Raw genomic sequence first — 17,118 nt, 5'->3', positions numbered from 1 at the left:
TACACTAACAAGTTATTCAAAAATACAAATAGAATAATAACAAATATTTAATTTTTTTTAAGATTTTAAGTAATCTCTACACCCAATGCGGGGCTTGAACTCACAACCCCAAGATCAAAAGCGGCACGCTCCTCTGACTGAGCCAGCCAGGCGCCCACAAATATTTAATTAATACAATTCTGAGAAAGGGAAAAAAAAACAAGGAACAGATGGAGTGAAGAGGAAACACAAACAGTAAACTTAAATCCAATCAATAATTACGTCAAATGTAAAAAGACTACAACATCCAATTAAAGAAAAAAGAATGTCAGAATGGGTTAAAAAAATAAAGTCCATGGGGCGTCTGGGTGGCTCAGTCGTTAAGCGTCTGCCTTCAGCTCAGGTCATGATCCCGGGGTCCTGGGATCAAACCCCGCATCGGGCTCCCTGCTCCACGGGAAGCCTGCTTCTCCCTCTCCCACTCCCCCTGCTTGTGTTCCCTCTCTCGCTGTGTGTCTCTCTGTCAAATAAATAAATAAAATCTTTTTAAAAATAAATAAGTAAATAAAATAAAAATAAAAAAATAAAGTCCAATTATATGCTGATTACAAGAGATACCCACCTTAAAATAAGGACATAGAATGGATGAAAATCAAGATAGGAAAAAAAAGACACAGGGGCACCTGAGTGGCTCAGTCAGTTGAGCGTCTGCCTTCGGCTCAGGTCATGACCCTGGGGTCCTGAGATCGAGCCCCGCATCGGGCTCCCTGCTCAGTGGGAAGCCTGCTTCTCCCTCTCCTCCCCGCTGTGCTCTCTCTTGCTGTCTCTGTCACTATCTCTGTCTCTCTCTCTCAAATAAATAAATAAAATCTTAAAAAAAAAGAAAAAAAAGATATACAGAAGACAAGTATTTTACATATTCCAAGCAAAACCAAAAGAAAAGTGGTATAGCTATCCTAATCAAAGTAGGCTTCAAAGTAATAAATATTACTAGAGATGAAAAGGGACATTTCTTTTTTTATTTATTCATTTTTTTTATGTAGGCTCCACACCCAGCGTGGAGCCCGTCGTAGGACTTGAACTCATGACCCTAAGATCAAGAGTCCGATGCCTAACCAACTGAGCCACTCAGGTGCCCCGAAAAGGGACATTTCATAATTAACAACAGTGTCAATACAACAGGAATATATAAAAACCATGTATATTTGTATGCATCTAACGAATAACACAGCCTCAAACTACATAAAGCAAAAAGTGAACATAAATAACAGGAGAAATAGACAAATACGTAATTATCATTGTAGCTTTGAATACATCTTTCTTAGTAAGGGAAATCTAGTTGAGGGTCAAGGACATCAACATCAGAAAACAACAGATAATGGAACAGTTCCAGGCTGCCTGACATTCTTACACTTGGTATTACCTGAGTTTTTAATTTTAGTCATTTTAGTGAGTGGCAAGTGGTATGAAATTGTGGTGGTTTTTTTTTTTTTTTTAAGATTTATTTATTTATTTGAGAGAGAGTGAGCGTGCATGCGCAAGTGCAGGGAGGGGCAGAGGGAGAGAATCTTCAAGCCGACTCCCCAATGAGCCTGCAGCCCTATCTCAGGACCCATGAGATCATGACCTGAGCCAAAACCAAGAGTTGGATGCTTTACCAACTGAGCTACTCAGGCGCCCCTGAAACTGTGGTTTTAATTTGCATTTCTCTGATTACTAATGATGCTGTATATTTTTTTGTGTGCTTATTAGCCAATAATTGATACTTTTTTTGGTGAAGGATCTGTTCAAATCTTAAGCCCAAACCTTTGTTAGATATGTGTATTCTGGATATTTTCTCCCCATGTGTGGCATGCCTTTTCATTTTTTTAATGATATTTTTTGACGAGTAAGTTTTTAATTTTGATGCAATTAATCTTTTTTTTCTTTTATAGTGTGTTCTAAAATCTTTCTTTAAAAAATTTGCCTACCCCAAAGTTGCGAAAATATTCTCTTGCATTTTCTTCTAGATGTTTTACGAGTTTCACTTTTACATTTAAATCTATGTTCTATCTTGGGGAGCCTGGGTGGCTTAGTCGGTTAAGCATCCAACTCTTAATTTTGGCTTAGGTCATGATCTCGGGGTCGTGAGATCAAGCCCCTAGTCGGGCTCCACACTCAGTGGAGAGTCTGTTTGGGATTCTCGCTCTTCCTCTCCCTCGCCCTCTGCCCCTCCCCCAGCTTGCTCACGTTCACGTTCTCTCTCAAAATAAATAAATCTTTGAAAAAAATCTATGATCTACCTCATATTACCCTTTGTAAATGGTGTGAGGCAGACATGGACATTCGATTGTTCCAGCACCAGCCGTTTATAAATTTCCTTTCCACACTGAATTGCATTGGTGTCTTTGTCAAAAATCAACTGACCTTGGGGTGCCTGGGTGGCTCAGTCAGTTAAGTGTCTGCCTTCAGCTCGGGTCATGATCCCAGGGTCCTGGGATCGAGCCCCACGTCAGGCTCCCCGCTCAGCAGGGAGCCTGCTTCTCCCTCGGCCTGCTGCTCCCCCTGCTTGTGCTCTCTCTCTCTTCTGTCAAATAAAAAAAAAAAAAATCAACTGACCTTATATATGTGGATATATTCTGCCCCACTGGTCTACCTACCCATACACTAACACTACATTCTTTTCTCCCTCTTTTTTTTTCAAGTGGGCTCCACATCCAGCGTGGAGCCCAACGTGGAGCCTGAACCCACAACCCTGAGATCAAGACCTGAGCTAAGATCAAGTCAGACATTTAACCGACTGAGCCACCTGGGTATCCCATACACTTTTTTGATTATGTAGCTTTAGTAAATTTTAAAAACCAGGTAGAATAAATCCTCCCACACTGTTCTTCTGCTTCAAGACCTTTTTGATTTTACTAGATCCTTCACATTCCCCTATAAATTTTAGAATCTGCTCATCAATTTCTATAAAAAAGTCTTAAGATTTCTAATTGGAATTACACTGAAACATTAGATCAACTTCGGACAATTGATATCTTAACAATATTGAGTTTCCTATCCCTGATCTCAGCATCTGTACCTCTTCATTCATTTCGGTCTTCTTTAATTTCTCTCAGCAGTGTTTCATAATTTTCAGTGTATTATGTGTTGCATACCTTTTGTTAAATTTATTCCTAAGGATTTAAATCTTCTGAGTCTAAGTTCTCTGCTTGATATACCCTGGCTAATCTACCTCCTATAGAGGTGGGTTTTATATTCAGAGGGAATGTGCTAAGCCTAAAAGATCTCAGCAAATTATTAAAAAGCATAATTTTTATATTTAAGTTGTTGATTCCTCTTTAGTAGGAGCCAGGTAAGTTTTTTCTACACATCTAAAAAAGAGAATGTTCAACCATATAATTAAAATGGATTTGATCCTAAAGTGAAAAAATATAATGTATTTCAGTTCTCAATTTTCATTTTGTCATTGTTATACTCTTTCTTCAGTCTGTTGTTAGAATCAGAATTCCCAAAAGGCAACAAAAGCAAAAATAAACAAGTGGGACTACATCAAGCTGAAAACCTTTTGTACAGTGAAGGAAACCATCAACAAAATGAAATGGCCACTTACAGAATGAGAAAAAATATTTTATATTATATATCTGGTAAGGGGTTAATACCTAAAACATATAAAGAACTACAACTCAACAGCAAAAAATAAACCATTTAAAAAATGGGCAGAGGATCTGAATAGACAATTTTCCAAAGAAGACATACAGATGGTCAACAGGTACATGAAAATGTGCTCCATATCACTAGTCATCAGGGGAACAGAACTCAAAACCACAATGAGGTGTCACCTCATACCTGCTGCAATGGCTATGATCAGAAAGATAAAAAATCACAAGGGCTGGCAAGGGTGTAGAGAAAAGGAAACCCCTGGGCCCTGCTGGTGGAAATGTCGTTTGTGCAGCCACTATGAAAAAGAGTATGGAGGTTCCTCAAAAATTAAAAACGGAACTACCCTGTGATCCAGCAATTCCACTACTGGATCTTCATCCAGAGGAAATAAAAACACTAACTTGAAGGGATACCTGCATTTCATGGTCACTGTAGCTATCATTTACAACAGCCAAGACATGGAAACAACCTAAGTGTCCATCAGTGGATGAATGAAGAAGGACACTGTGGTATGTATATTTTTAAAAATTTCATTTTCTAAAAACTAATTTTTGAATATTGACCTCGTAGGCTACAACCTTGCTATATTCATTTTTTAGTTCCAGCACTTGTTTTGTAGATTTCCTAGGATTTTCTACATCCGCAATCATAAAGAGCTTTACTTCTTCCTTTCAAATCCGTATGATTTTTATTTCTTTTTCTTGACTTGTTATACTATGTAAAACACCCACTGTAATATTAAGGAGTGGTGGTGAGAGCAGACATCCCTGCCCTGTTGAGTATCTTAGGAAAAGGCATTCATTATTTCACCATTAAATACGATGTCAGCTGTGGGTTTCTCAGATGCCCTTTATCAGATTGAAGAAGTTTCCTTCTTTTTTTGCCAAGTTTTTATCATGAACAGATGCGGAATTCTGTCAAATACATTTTTTGTATCAATCAAGATGATTATTTTTTTCGCCTTTGTTCTTTTTATGTCATGAATTACATGGTTTGGTTTCAAAATGTTAAGCCAATCTTGCAGTCCTGGGATAAACTCTACTTGGTCATGATGTACGTTCTTTTTTATATATTGTACAATTGGATTTTCTCCTATTTTGCTAAGGATGTTTTTTCACCTCTGTTATGAGAGATATCGGTCTGTAATTTTCCCTTATTGTAATGTCTTTGACATGTTTTGGTGTCAGGGTAATGCTGGTCTCATAAAACATGTAAGGAGAGTGGCTCTTTTAAAAGAGCTTGCACCAAAGGCAATTTTTTAGAAGTAAAAAGCAAGCAAACATTGCCTGGATTTATATGATTGTTACCCTGATAGCAGAAAATGAGTAAAACTATGGTATTAAACAAAGTCAAGATATTTCAAAACAATGAGTATCTTGAAACTCTTATTAGCAAATAAAGTTCCCTTTTGAGGACCAAGTAGTTCTCTATCACGGTTCTTTTAAGGCAATTACTTTACTTGCCTAGAATTAAATCTTAGACAAAGGCCAAGCAGTACTTCACAGCTTTTGGCACCAATCTCAGATTTTTAGGAATAGGCAATCCATAGGTTAAGATTAATGAATTCTTTAAACATTACTGAACATCTTTTTTTCTCCTTACTCAAATTTATGATCTAGTTGAAAAAATATCAAATAAAAAGATAAAAACATTTTTTAGATTTAAATAATAGTTCGGTAGAAGAGACATCTCAAGGTAGCAGAAGACAATATAATCTCTAGGAGTTTAAGGGAGAAATTATTTCAGGCTAATGTACCCAGAAAAAGTTTTATATATTATAAAGGACGTAAGAGCTGAGCTCTATGTTAAAAACAAAGGAAAAGGAAATTTATTGCACTGAGGGCTAGCACAAGAGCAAAGGCCAGAGGGCACAGCATAAATTTGGAGGAGAGGGAGCAACCTAGTCCAGCAGGAACGACATGGTTAAGGACACAGATCCTGAGGCCAGACTGCCTGGCGTCTCATCTTGGCTCTGCCACTTCATGGTTTTGTGACTTTGTACAAGTTACATAACCTCTTTACGCTCCAATTTCCTTTAAAAATGGGGACAAAACCACGCAACAAACTTTCCACTGTGACTTGTAGGAGTTAAGTGAGCTAACTGTGTAAAACTTTGAGAACAAGGCCCAGCAGAAAGAAAACGCTCCAGAAGTAATTTAAAAGGAGAGTCAAATAAACTTCTAAATAAATGCCTGCCAAGCCAGTCGAATAACCTCAAGGAGGGAAGCACGTGGGTTTGTCTAGAAACACACTGTTTGCTGTTAAACACATATGAAGGGTTTCGTTTCAAAACAACAGTGCTCTCTTCCACTTTTCTTAAAACGCTTGCCCACTCATTCTAGCTTCCCATTTGCTACTTTTAATGCAGACAAGATTTACCGCACGTTCAAGCGGCTTCAGTGCAAGTGGTGACACATGGCAGCTGATGCTCAGCCCCAGCGTGGGCGCCGCAGACCGCGGTGGGGACTGTGCAGAGCTCGAGAACGCAGGCCCCACCTACAGAAGGCCACTCAGTGTCTCCAATGCCAGGGCCAGGCCTCCACGGGCCCAGTGCTGTCACACTGCCCAATTTTCAAAAGAGACTGAAGACTCAGACGTTTTAGGTGAAAGCTCCTGATTTTTACATGTAGGCAATTTATAAAATTGCTGTCACAGGGACCACCACTGCCCCGCCTGACTGCTGGATTTGGCTCAGGTGCTGCCATTTCCGACTTAAGGTACGGTGGCTACGACAGTGAGTCTGAACTAGACCGAAATAAGAGTTTGGAATTAGCCCCGCATCCGGCTCCCTGCTCGGCGGAGAGCCTGCTTCTCCCTCTCCCTCTGCCTGCCACTCCGCCTACTTGTGCTCTCTATCGCTGTTAAATAAATAAATAAAAATCTTTTAAAAAGAAAAAAAAGCTTGGAATTAACCGTACAGGGCAGAGTTTATCAACTTTTTTTTTTTTTTAAGATTTTATTTATTTATTTGACAGAGAGAGACAGAGCGAGAGAGGGAACACAAGCAGGAGGAGTGGGAAACGGAGAAGCAGGCTTCCCACGGAGCAGGGAGCCCGATGCAGGACTCGATCCCAGGACCCTGGGATCATGACCTGAGCTGAAGGCAGACGCTTAACGACTGAGCCACCCAGGCGCCCCTCAACTTTTTTTTAAAAGTAAACTTCACCTCTGATGTGGGGCTCGAACTCACAACCTCAAGATCAAGAGTCACACGTTCCACTGACTGAGCCAGCCAGGAGCCCCAAATCAATCTTCTTCAATTCCTATCTCTCGATAGTGCTTTCTAGTGCTTTGTTTTCAGCACAGAGATCAAAATAGTTTTTTATCAAGGTGTATTTCCTGTGTTTTGTACATATTTTTAAGTGTATTAAATGTGCTTTTTCAACCTAGTCTCTGGTCCACCCAGAGATTCTGATGAATACCTCCATAGTTGGTATATCATTTGGTCAGCCTCTCTCTATTCCTGTCTCTACCTGCAGCCCCTCCCTCCTTACCCTACCCCTTCCTTTCCTCCTTCTCTTCCCTACACACACACACACACACACACACAATCACATTACAGGCAATGAGTATCAATGGGAGCCTTTAAAAATAATACTGAGGGTTTTTCTCCCCTGAAATTATTGTAAAGAATTTTGATTCTAGAGAAAGGTTTAAAAATAAATGTTGCCTGCAATTCAATCTTCCAGCGATAACTACTCTTAACATTTAACCACACAATATTCTTTTTTTTAAAGAGAATTTGTTTATTTAAGAGAGAGAGATAGAGAGCAAGCAAGCATGAGGAGCGGGAGAGGGAGAGGCAGGCTCCCCACTGAGCAGGGAGCCCGACATGGGGCTCGATCCCAGGACCTGAGATCATGACCTGAGCCGAAGGCAGACGCTTCACCGACTGAGCCACCCAGACGTCCCCACACAATATTCTTTGAACAAGAAAATAACGTGATCGGGGGAAACTGGGTGGCTCGGCCGGTTAAGCTTCAGTGAAGCATCTGTCTGCCTCTTAAGTTTAAGTGTACTCTTAAGTTTAAATGTACCAATAGTAAAAATGCTTAAACTTAAAAAAAGAAAATGTGAATATTCTCAATTCTAGAAATACCTGAAACCACTGGATCGCCTCACCATTTTCATTTACTGTAAGTGAAAATATTTTAGAGGCCATCGAAAAAAATCAGGTAACTTTAAGCCTCACTGCACAAAATCAGGCCATCAGTTTTTATGGCTCACATTCAGGACACGTTCCCGAATCATTTACATGTTCATTTCCTTTATTTCTTAAAATGCATCAGTTAAAATCTCCAAGCAGGACATTATTAGTAAGTACAGAACTCAGCAGTATTTTCAGTAGACTGTATGTAAATTTTAGTAGTTCGATGTTTCTCCTCTAAAGGCTAAAGCTATGCTCTTGCCGAAAGTGCATAACCCATCTCTGAGATGAGATTCCATCAAACAAACTCAAATTGAGGGCCATTCTATAAAACAACTGGCCCCCTTAAAAAGGCCAACATCCAGAAAGACAAAGAGAAGTTGAGGAATTGTTTCCAAGTAAAGACCACTGAAGAGAACTGACAACTAATCAGTGTCATAGACGGGAGTCCTGGGTCAGAGAGAGAGTGTACTACAAACCACTAACAAAGATTCTCTGCTTGACCAAACTTTAGTCTGACTCCCCTGAGCCCAACTCGCCCCATCCTGGGGCATGTCCGTCAAGAGCCCCACTTTAGCAAGAATCCCACCGAGTCGGCTTAACCAGAATCCCCCACTACCACATCTGATTCTCCTTGACAACCGACCAAACTCCTCACTGCCAGCTGTCCCCCAGCTGACGTCTACGCAGCAGGAATCCTATGGTCCTTGGCCAGAAGCCACCCCTCCCACCCCACCCCATCACTATGCTTCCACTGGGGTTCTTCCAGCCATCGGCACTGCCCCACGCCCAGCTCCTCGGCTGTCTACCCCGACTTCTCCTGTGGTGTTTGGGATCCAGCCCAGTTCTATACTGACGTCCCTATTCTCCTACTGCGACAGTCCCTGAGTAAAGTGTGGGTTCACGCCCACACTGCTGGCAATCTTCAACAGCACTATGCTATGAGGTACGACTAGCAAAATCTGAAGATGGTTGTGTAAGAATACTTTATCAATGCTGATGTTTCTGAATTTGAGTTGCACTACAGTTCTGCAGCGCAGGGGTTGGCAAACTTTTTCTGTAACAGGGCCAAATAGTAAATGTTTTAGGCAAAAAAGACCACATACAGTTTCTGTCACATATTCTCTGATGTTTTTGTTTTTTACAACTCTTTAAAAATGTAAAAACCGGGCGCCTGGGTGGCTCAGTTGGTTAAGCGACTGCCTTCGGCTCAGGTCATGATCCTGGAGTCCCGGGATCGAGTCCCACATCGGGCTCCCTGCTCGGCAGGGAGTCTGCTTCTCCCTCTGACCCTCTCCCTCTCATGCTGTCTCTCATTCTGTCTCAAATAAATAAATAAAATCTTTAAAAATAAATAAAAATAAATAAAAAAAATAAAAAATAAAAATGTAAAAACCAAAACAACAATCATAATCATAATAATCATAAACACATTTTTTAAAATACAAATAAAAATGTAAAAACCATTCTTGGCTCAAGAGCTGCACAAAGCAGGCTAAGGGCTGAATTTGGCTAATAAGCCATGGTTTGCCAACCCCTGATATAACGAATATCCTTGCTCTCAGGAAATATGCAATGAAGGATGTAAGAGTGAAGGATCACGATGTCTGCAACTGACTCTCAAATGATTCATCAATGATAATAATAATGATAACATATGAGAACAATAAAATACATGGTCAAATGTTCACAACTGGTAAATCTAGGTGAAGGGAGTTCATTATACCATGCTTGCAACTCTCCATTAAACTTGAATTTCATCAAAATAAAAGCCTACTATTTACCATCAAAAGGGCACAGATGTCCGTGGGGGTTGAAACCTGGACACCTCAATGTGCAGACATGGGACACAATTCTGGTGGCTCAAGCAGGAGAGAATGAGAGCTCTCATAAAGCAAGAGATATTCTGTCACCAAGGTCATTTCGATACGTACCCATGTGCCCAGAGGTATCTAGATTCTCCGGTCATCACCAGCAAACTCCGACGAGGCAACATGACTGGCACCGTGACACCATCTGGGTGCTTAAAGTCCATGACAATCTTGAAGGAAAGACGAAAGCATAAAGATGAATCCAAAACATAATGTATTCCAAGGACAAGAATGATGAATTGATTCTGGCTATCCTTCTAGGTTAATAGAGATTAAAACATGATAATGCTTATAGAAGAGGGGTTAACCAGAATCCCCCACTACCCACATCTGATCCTCCTTGACAACCGACCAAACTCCTCACTGCCCAGCTGTCCCTGGGGTCCTCAAACTTCAGAGCACATAAAAATCAACTGAATGGGGCGCCTGAGTGGCTCAGTCAGTTAAGCGTCCACCTCTTGATTTTGGCTCAGGTCATGATCTCAGGGTCCTGGGACTGAGGCCCACAATGGGCTCTGCGCTCAGCACAGAGTCTTCTTGAGATTCTCTCTCTCCCTCTGCCCCTCCTCCTGTACTCTCTCTCTCTAAAATAATAAATAAAATAAATGCTTAAGAAAAATCAACTGAATGACTAAAAAACATACTTCATCCATAGATTCAAACTCAGCAGGCCTAGGATGAGGCTCAAGAGTCTGCATTTGTAACAATCGCCCCAGGAAATTATGATGCAGGTGGTTTGAGGACCACACATACAATGCAAAACACTAGGGCAGGGGTCAAATGCTAGGACGTGGAGCTGAAACACTCATATCCTGAGTCTTCCATGTGCTAGCCACATGACCCAGGACAAGCCACTTAACCCCTCTGTGCCTCAGCATCCTCAGCCCCTTACCCCTCTGGTAACCAACCAGAGGCTGGTTACATGAATTAAATATACAACGGTTATAAATCACAGTATCTGACACACAATACAAAAAACAGCAGCTATAATTACTCATAGTATATTAAAAATTAATGAATAACCCCCCCAACAACCATTAGATGCCTATTCTCATATAACCCATTTTGCCTTTAAAGTCACTCAACATTTTGGATATTAAAGGCTAATTGATAGGAGATAATAAAAGAACAAAGGAACATTTTCAGCAACTCTTCCTAAGTTGTGCTCAAATATTATTATGGATAACAACCTATAAAGATACAACATCCAAGAAACTGTTTTGGTCCTCAGGAACCTAAACACCAAAGAGTTCAGTCTAAATGTAGCAGCAGCTGACAAATGTGAATTCAAAAGGCATGCCACAGGGCTAAAAAATGTTTTTTAAGTGAACAAATCAATCCACTTGAAAAATAAATACAACAACCAAGTATCAGTGGGATGAGCAGACTTTAGTATCTTCGTTTTTTGTTGTTGTTTTTTTTAAGATTTTATTTGACAGAGAGAGACACAGTGAGAGAGGGAACACAAGCAGGGGGAATGGGAGAGGGAGAAGCAGGCCTCCCGCCGAGCAGGGAGCCCGATGCGGGACTCGATCCCAGGACCCTGGGACCATGACCTGAGCCGAAGGCAGACACTCAATGACTGAGCCACCCAGGCGCCCCCTTTTTCATCTTTTTCTATATGAAAATTTTCATACTGAAAAGTTGGAGAGAGGGGAGAAAAACCCACTGTGACCCATTTTTAAACCAATACATACAGGTTTCACTTTTCTGAAGAAACACTAAGGTCTACATAAGAAATAATGAGCACATTTATTAATTATTTTATTAGAGAAAATCATTTGTGGCTTAAGGGAATGAAAACTGTTGATGGGAAAATACTCTGAGAGACTAGACTCCAGTTTATTCTTTAGACAAATATTTATTTTTCACTGTCTGAGAGATCAAAAGCCACAATGTTGAGCAAGGGACACAACCTTGCCCACCCAGAGGTTACAGTTTCTGGCTAATTAACATTCAACATGTGTGACAAATATACAGCACCTATTTACTTGTGAAATTCAAACACATTTCCTCCCATCAACAAAAAGCAATGATTTTTAAATAGGGAAATCTCAGTTTAAACAAATGATTAGAACTAACAAGACAAGTATGAACGTGACACTAATTAATTTGGAAATACTTGTCCTGAATACAGAAGCCAAGTTTCAAGGAAGAAAAATATACTACCAACTAAGCCAAATATTATGGAACTTAGGTTAGAAAATATATACAATAGTTATTATTACCCTTGATGACCATTACTAGTTTGCTAGAGGCGCTCACAGAACTCAGGAAAACAGTTTACTCACTGTTGACCAGTTTATTATAAAATGATATGACAGAGGACACAGACGAACATCCAGATGGAAGAGATGCATAAGGCAGGGATGTGAGAAGGGGCGCAGAGCGTCCCTGACCTCTGTGGGTGCGTCCCTCTCCTAGGACTGCCACATGTTCGTTCATCAACCTGGAAGCTCTCTGAACTCCATACTATTGGGATTCTTATGGAGGCCGCATCACATAGGCATGATCAATTATTACCTCCATTTCCAGCCCCAATCCCATCTGGAGAATAGGGACAGGACTGAAAGTTCCAAGCTTCTAAGCACGGCTTGGTCTTTCTGGTGACCAGCACTCATCCAGGAGCCCACCAAGAGTCATCTCGTTAGAACAAAAGACACTGCCATCCCCAGGATATTCCCAGGGATTCAGGTACTCTGTGTCAGGAGCCCAGGTGAATGACCAAGCATAAGAACAAAAAATGCTCCTACTACTCCTATCGCTTAGGAAATTTACAAGCGTTTCAGGGGTTCTGTGCCAGGAACTGGGGAAAAAGACCAATATATATGTTTTCTATTACCTCACAGGTATCTAATGTGAGAGTACAGTTTTTTTTTAGTTTAAGAAAGTAATTTTTACTTATAAAATTAAATGTATATTTTTGATGAAAACTAAATTTTTCTTAAAACAGTCCATCATAAAATATTGTCCCTATCATTATATTTATTTTTTAAAAGATTTTTATTTATTTGTCAGAGAGAGAGAAAGAGAGAGCACAAGCAGGGGGAGCGGCAGAGACAGAGGGAGAAGCAGGCTCCCCGCTGAGCAAGAAGCCGGATGCGGGACTCAATCCCAGGACCCGGGATCAATGACCTGAGCCGAAGGCAGACGCTTAACCAGCTGAGCCACCCAGGCATCCCTCACTATCATCATATTTAAAGTATCTTTATCTTAACTAAACAACGCTTAAGACCAAAAAAAAAAAAAGAGAAAAGAAGACTTTTTTAAAAATTCACAAAGGATTCACAATCAATAAGGTCCCCTGCAACTCCTGAATCATTCTGCCATGGGACAGCTTTGTTCCACAAGACCTTTTTTCCAATTACTCTTTTTGGTTTTACCTATTTTCCTTATTTTCCGAGATGGCAGAGTCAATAAAGATCAAGGTCCCACCCAGAGGTTGTGGGGCATGACTAAGGATAATATTCAGTTCAAAGCAAGCAAACAAAAAATCTTAGACTTTCTGATCTTACAAAACCTTTGCGCACCCAAAGTACAATTGAGTGAAAACCCCAGACACAGCCATCACTCTATCACTCAAGTGAAGAGAAGATTCACGACAGGAAAGTACATAAAATAAACAGATCTCCGCGTCCGCTAAACAGGAAGATGGAGAGTACACTGCTCCTGGGAACACTCCGGATAAGAACACAAACTCAACGTGGACCCTTACTGGTTTGAAAGGGGCTGAGATGGTTGGCCTTCTGAAACCCTAAAGGGCGTATACACAAGAGACAACACGACGTGAAGCAGGACGTGTGATTCACAGAGAATGACGAATGCCGGAAGGGTGGAGGAAAGTACGTCACAGCCGAGAAGGGGGCAGGAGAGACGGAAGCCCACGTGTCTCCCACAGCCTGCCGAATATAAATCTTCTGTAGTTGCACTGATGTTCTCACTGGACCCAAAGGTACTAAGAATTTGCTTTTTATTGGAAACAGCAAACAGGTGATTCCACAGGCTTCCTCACGGCCATGTCTACCATGTTTGGACAAGCGGGAAAGGAGAGAAGGAGACACACTCACGATTGCATGTGGACAAGACTGAAGCTACAAACTATTGACAAAGAAATACGGGTATGTCAAAAATGCCTGTTTACATCCTCTCCTTGGATCACAAATACAGAATCCCAGCATATCACCAGATCATTAGTCCACTTGGGGGAGACAAGGAACTGAAGACATTTTTAGTAAACCAAATACAATTTTCTGTCTCTCTACAAAAAAATGACACACCTAGACGTCTACTTTGCCTAGCTGAGAAGTAGCTGGAAGAGAAGCCTGCTGACATGCCGTATTATGCCAGGGCAGAGGACCTAATAGGAATTTTGTCTGGAACACGCTGGAGACCAGCAGCTGATGTCAATGACCTTTCAATCTCCTCCCATATAAGCCTGCTCAGTTTCCATTCCTTGAGGCAAGTTAAAATCAAAGACTGAAACCAACCTGTTTCCCTTCCTTGACTCCTATTAGCAAGATATGTTTCCAAACAACAAAAACAGGAGCCTTGAAATTTGCTAAATGTCTTGAAAACTGGAATCTCAAGATTACCAAGTCTTGTGAAACTCAAAGGAAAGAAACAATGGCAGGAACAAGACCCAGGGCCTCTCATTTGAAAATCACTGAAAGAAACCAAACTCTACTCCCTCCTTCTGCAGCCAGGAGCAATATTATAAAGGACAGGTCTCCGTAGTCTTGTCAGGAGGGGGAAACTCTTGCACATGTGAACATAAAGATGGTGCTCTAGGGCAGAGCAAAGTGGTCCCTCAGCCGGGACACGCAGGAGGGAAATGCTACTATAGCCCAAACGCATGGCTTCTCGCTGCCGCCAGAGAGGGTGCGAGAAGCAGAGCGTCATCTGAAGTTTCTGGTGTGAAAACCTCCCCAGCTGGTCAGGTACCATGTATGCATTTAGCATACATACCTGGGAACCTGTCTGCAGTACTATGCATGTGAAGCAAGCAAAATGAGGCTAAAATTTTAAAAGAAAACACCACAAACAAATCTACTTTATAGCATATGTCAGCAAATCCCACCTTTGAATACAACACTGCCTTCAGAGCCAGGTCTCAGCTGCTGAATGAATAGAAGCTGCCATCTCTACATCTCCACCCCCAAATACACGATTTTGAACTGTTTTATCTGACCGAGCTCAAGCTCAATGTAAAACAAGAGGAGGCATTTTTTAGTTTAATGGTCGAAACACATTTGCAAAAGGCACAAAAGAGAGCAAAGGAGACCTTGCATAACAGAAAAATAAGTGTGAAAAAGAAAAAATGCTAAATTGGAGACACTTTAGCCACCACTGAATATCCCATACTATAAACGCTTAGCTTAAACACCTATATAATACAAGGGCGCCTGGGTGGCTCAGTCAGTTGAGCGTCTGCCTTCGGCTCAGGTCACGATCTCAGGGTCCTGGAATCGAGCCCCACATCGGGCTCTGTGCTCAGCAGGGAGCCTGCTTCTCCCTCTGCCCCTCCCCCTGCTCATGCTCCCTCTGTCTCTCTCTCAAATAAATAAAATCTTAAAAAAAAAAAGCCTATAATATAATCATGCTTATGTATCTGCACTGAGACCACCTGCTTTCAGCTTTCATTTATCACACTGTGGCTTCATTCCTCTGTAGGGACTGTGAAGTGAAAATCCACGTCATCCAAAATCAGACTCCAAAAACAAGAGTCAATCACAAACCACTTCAGTAAAATTAAGTTTTATTTTATATGTGACAAAGCTCCAAAGGTAATGAAACATTTTAGCTTTAAAAAAACATTTTTTGAGATTTTATCCTTATTTACTTGCTAGATTCTGTCTAGCAGATTATACTCAACAAGTATTTTTGAATGAATAAATTAATGAATAAATTCATCATAAACAATTTATGTGAAAAGAACAGGGTAATGTACCTTACATTTTTGGACAGAAGGCTTCCTAAATTCCATTTATTTATTTTCTGAGCTTTCCTCCTTAAACAAAATAAATCAACAGATTCATATACACAGATAACCAAAATGAGACAGCTAAAGTCAATAGTTAAGAGTGTATCTCTGGCCCTAGATTACTCCTCATAAAGAAAAACTCATTTAGGATAGTACTTTCCTTAGGTACCATAATGAGGTATCACCTCATCACTCTTAAAATGGCTACTATCAAAAGAAAGAAAGAAAGAGAGAGAGGGAGGGAGGGAGGGAGGCAGGGAAGGAGAGAGGAAGGAAGGAAGGAAGGGAATGGCACAAGTGTTGAAAATGTGGAGAAAGGAGAACCCTCGTGCACTGTTGGTGGGAATGCAAGCTGGTGCAGCCACTCTGGAAAACAGTATGGAGGTTCCTCAAAAGAAACTAAAAACAGAAGTACCCTATGATCCAGCAATTCCACTTCTGGGTATTTACCCAAAGGAAATGAAAGCACTAACTCAGAAAGATACCTGCACCCCCATGTTCACTGCAGCATTATCTACAACGGCCAAGACATGGAAATGACCTAAGCGTCCACTGATAGATGAACGGACAAAGAAGTTGTGGTGTTTATACAGAAGAGAGTATTATTCAGCCATTAAAAAGAAGGAAATCCTGCCATTTGCAACAACATGGATGAACCTGGAGGGCATCATGCTAAGTGAAATAAGTCAGACAGAGACAGACATGCCATATGATCTCACTTATATGTGGAATCTAAGAATAGAAAACACCAAACTCCTAGATCCAGAGAACAGGCTAGTGGTTGCCAAAGGCAGGGAGTGCAGGGTAGGTGAAATGGGTGAGCAACTCTCCAGTTATAAAACAAATAAATCCTGGGGATGCAAGGTACAGCATGATAACTGTACTTACTAACAGTATAGTGTATATTTGAAAGTTGCTGAGAGGTCTTAAAAGCTCTCGTCATAAGGGGGAAAAAGTTGTAACCATGCGTGGGGACAGATGCTAACTAGACTTACTGTGGTGATCATTTTGCAATATGGACATGTATCAAGTCATTATGTTATACACCTGACACTAATACAATGTTATATGTCAATTATATTTCAATTACAAAAAAAAAAAAACAAACAAACCTAGAAGATATACACCAAAAAAGAAAAGAAGAAACAAACAAAAAGCGCACCTCATTGCTGGTGGTAATGATCATAGTAACACTAGTGTTGACAGTGGGAGTGGAAGCTACAGTAGCTGCTGTCATTGTTAAATTCTTCTCAATTCTGTTTAACAAGTAAAATTCAAGAACTATATGCCAACTTCAAACTTCAACAGAAAGCACAGAAATGAGGTGATTTCTCCACGGTCCATTAGGAGTTACCAATAGGGATGAGCTAGAACCCAACCCTTCCGACTTGTCCATGCCGGATCAAGTCCCAGTGCAAAGATCTAAGGGTCTGGACACAACAGGCAGAGACTTTCACTTTCTCGGTTCCTAGCGCGGCGCTGGAGCATTTAATTGAATG

The 17,118-nt window shown here is 40.8% G+C and overlaps 1 protein-coding gene across 14 annotated transcripts in view; it reads right to left on the bottom strand.

Moving 5' to 3' along the window:
- ALKBH8 (alkB homolog 8, tRNA methyltransferase) overlaps nt 1-17,118 on the bottom strand; it is a 52,566-nt gene that overhangs the window by 11,242 nt on the left and 24,206 nt on the right. For all 14 annotated transcript variants that reach the window (XM_064577505.1, XM_064577506.1, XM_045895132.3 and 11 more), the window contains one exon: nt 9,703-9,809. In XM_064577505.1, the coding sequence (XP_064433575.1) occupies nt 9,703-9,809 (107 nt within the window). The remainder of the gene's footprint in view (nt 1-9,702; nt 9,810-17,118) is intronic.

This window comes from Mirounga angustirostris, unplaced genomic scaffold, assembly GCF_029215605.1.
Source record: "Mirounga angustirostris isolate CCGP_5_RB_7025 unplaced genomic scaffold, mMirAng1.0.hap1 SCAF_13, whole genome shotgun sequence".
Taxonomy (NCBI): domain Eukaryota; kingdom Metazoa; phylum Chordata; class Mammalia; order Carnivora; family Phocidae; genus Mirounga; species Mirounga angustirostris.
The sequence above is the reverse complement of the archived record's forward strand: the minus strand, read 5'-3'. Positions and strand labels throughout refer to the sequence as shown.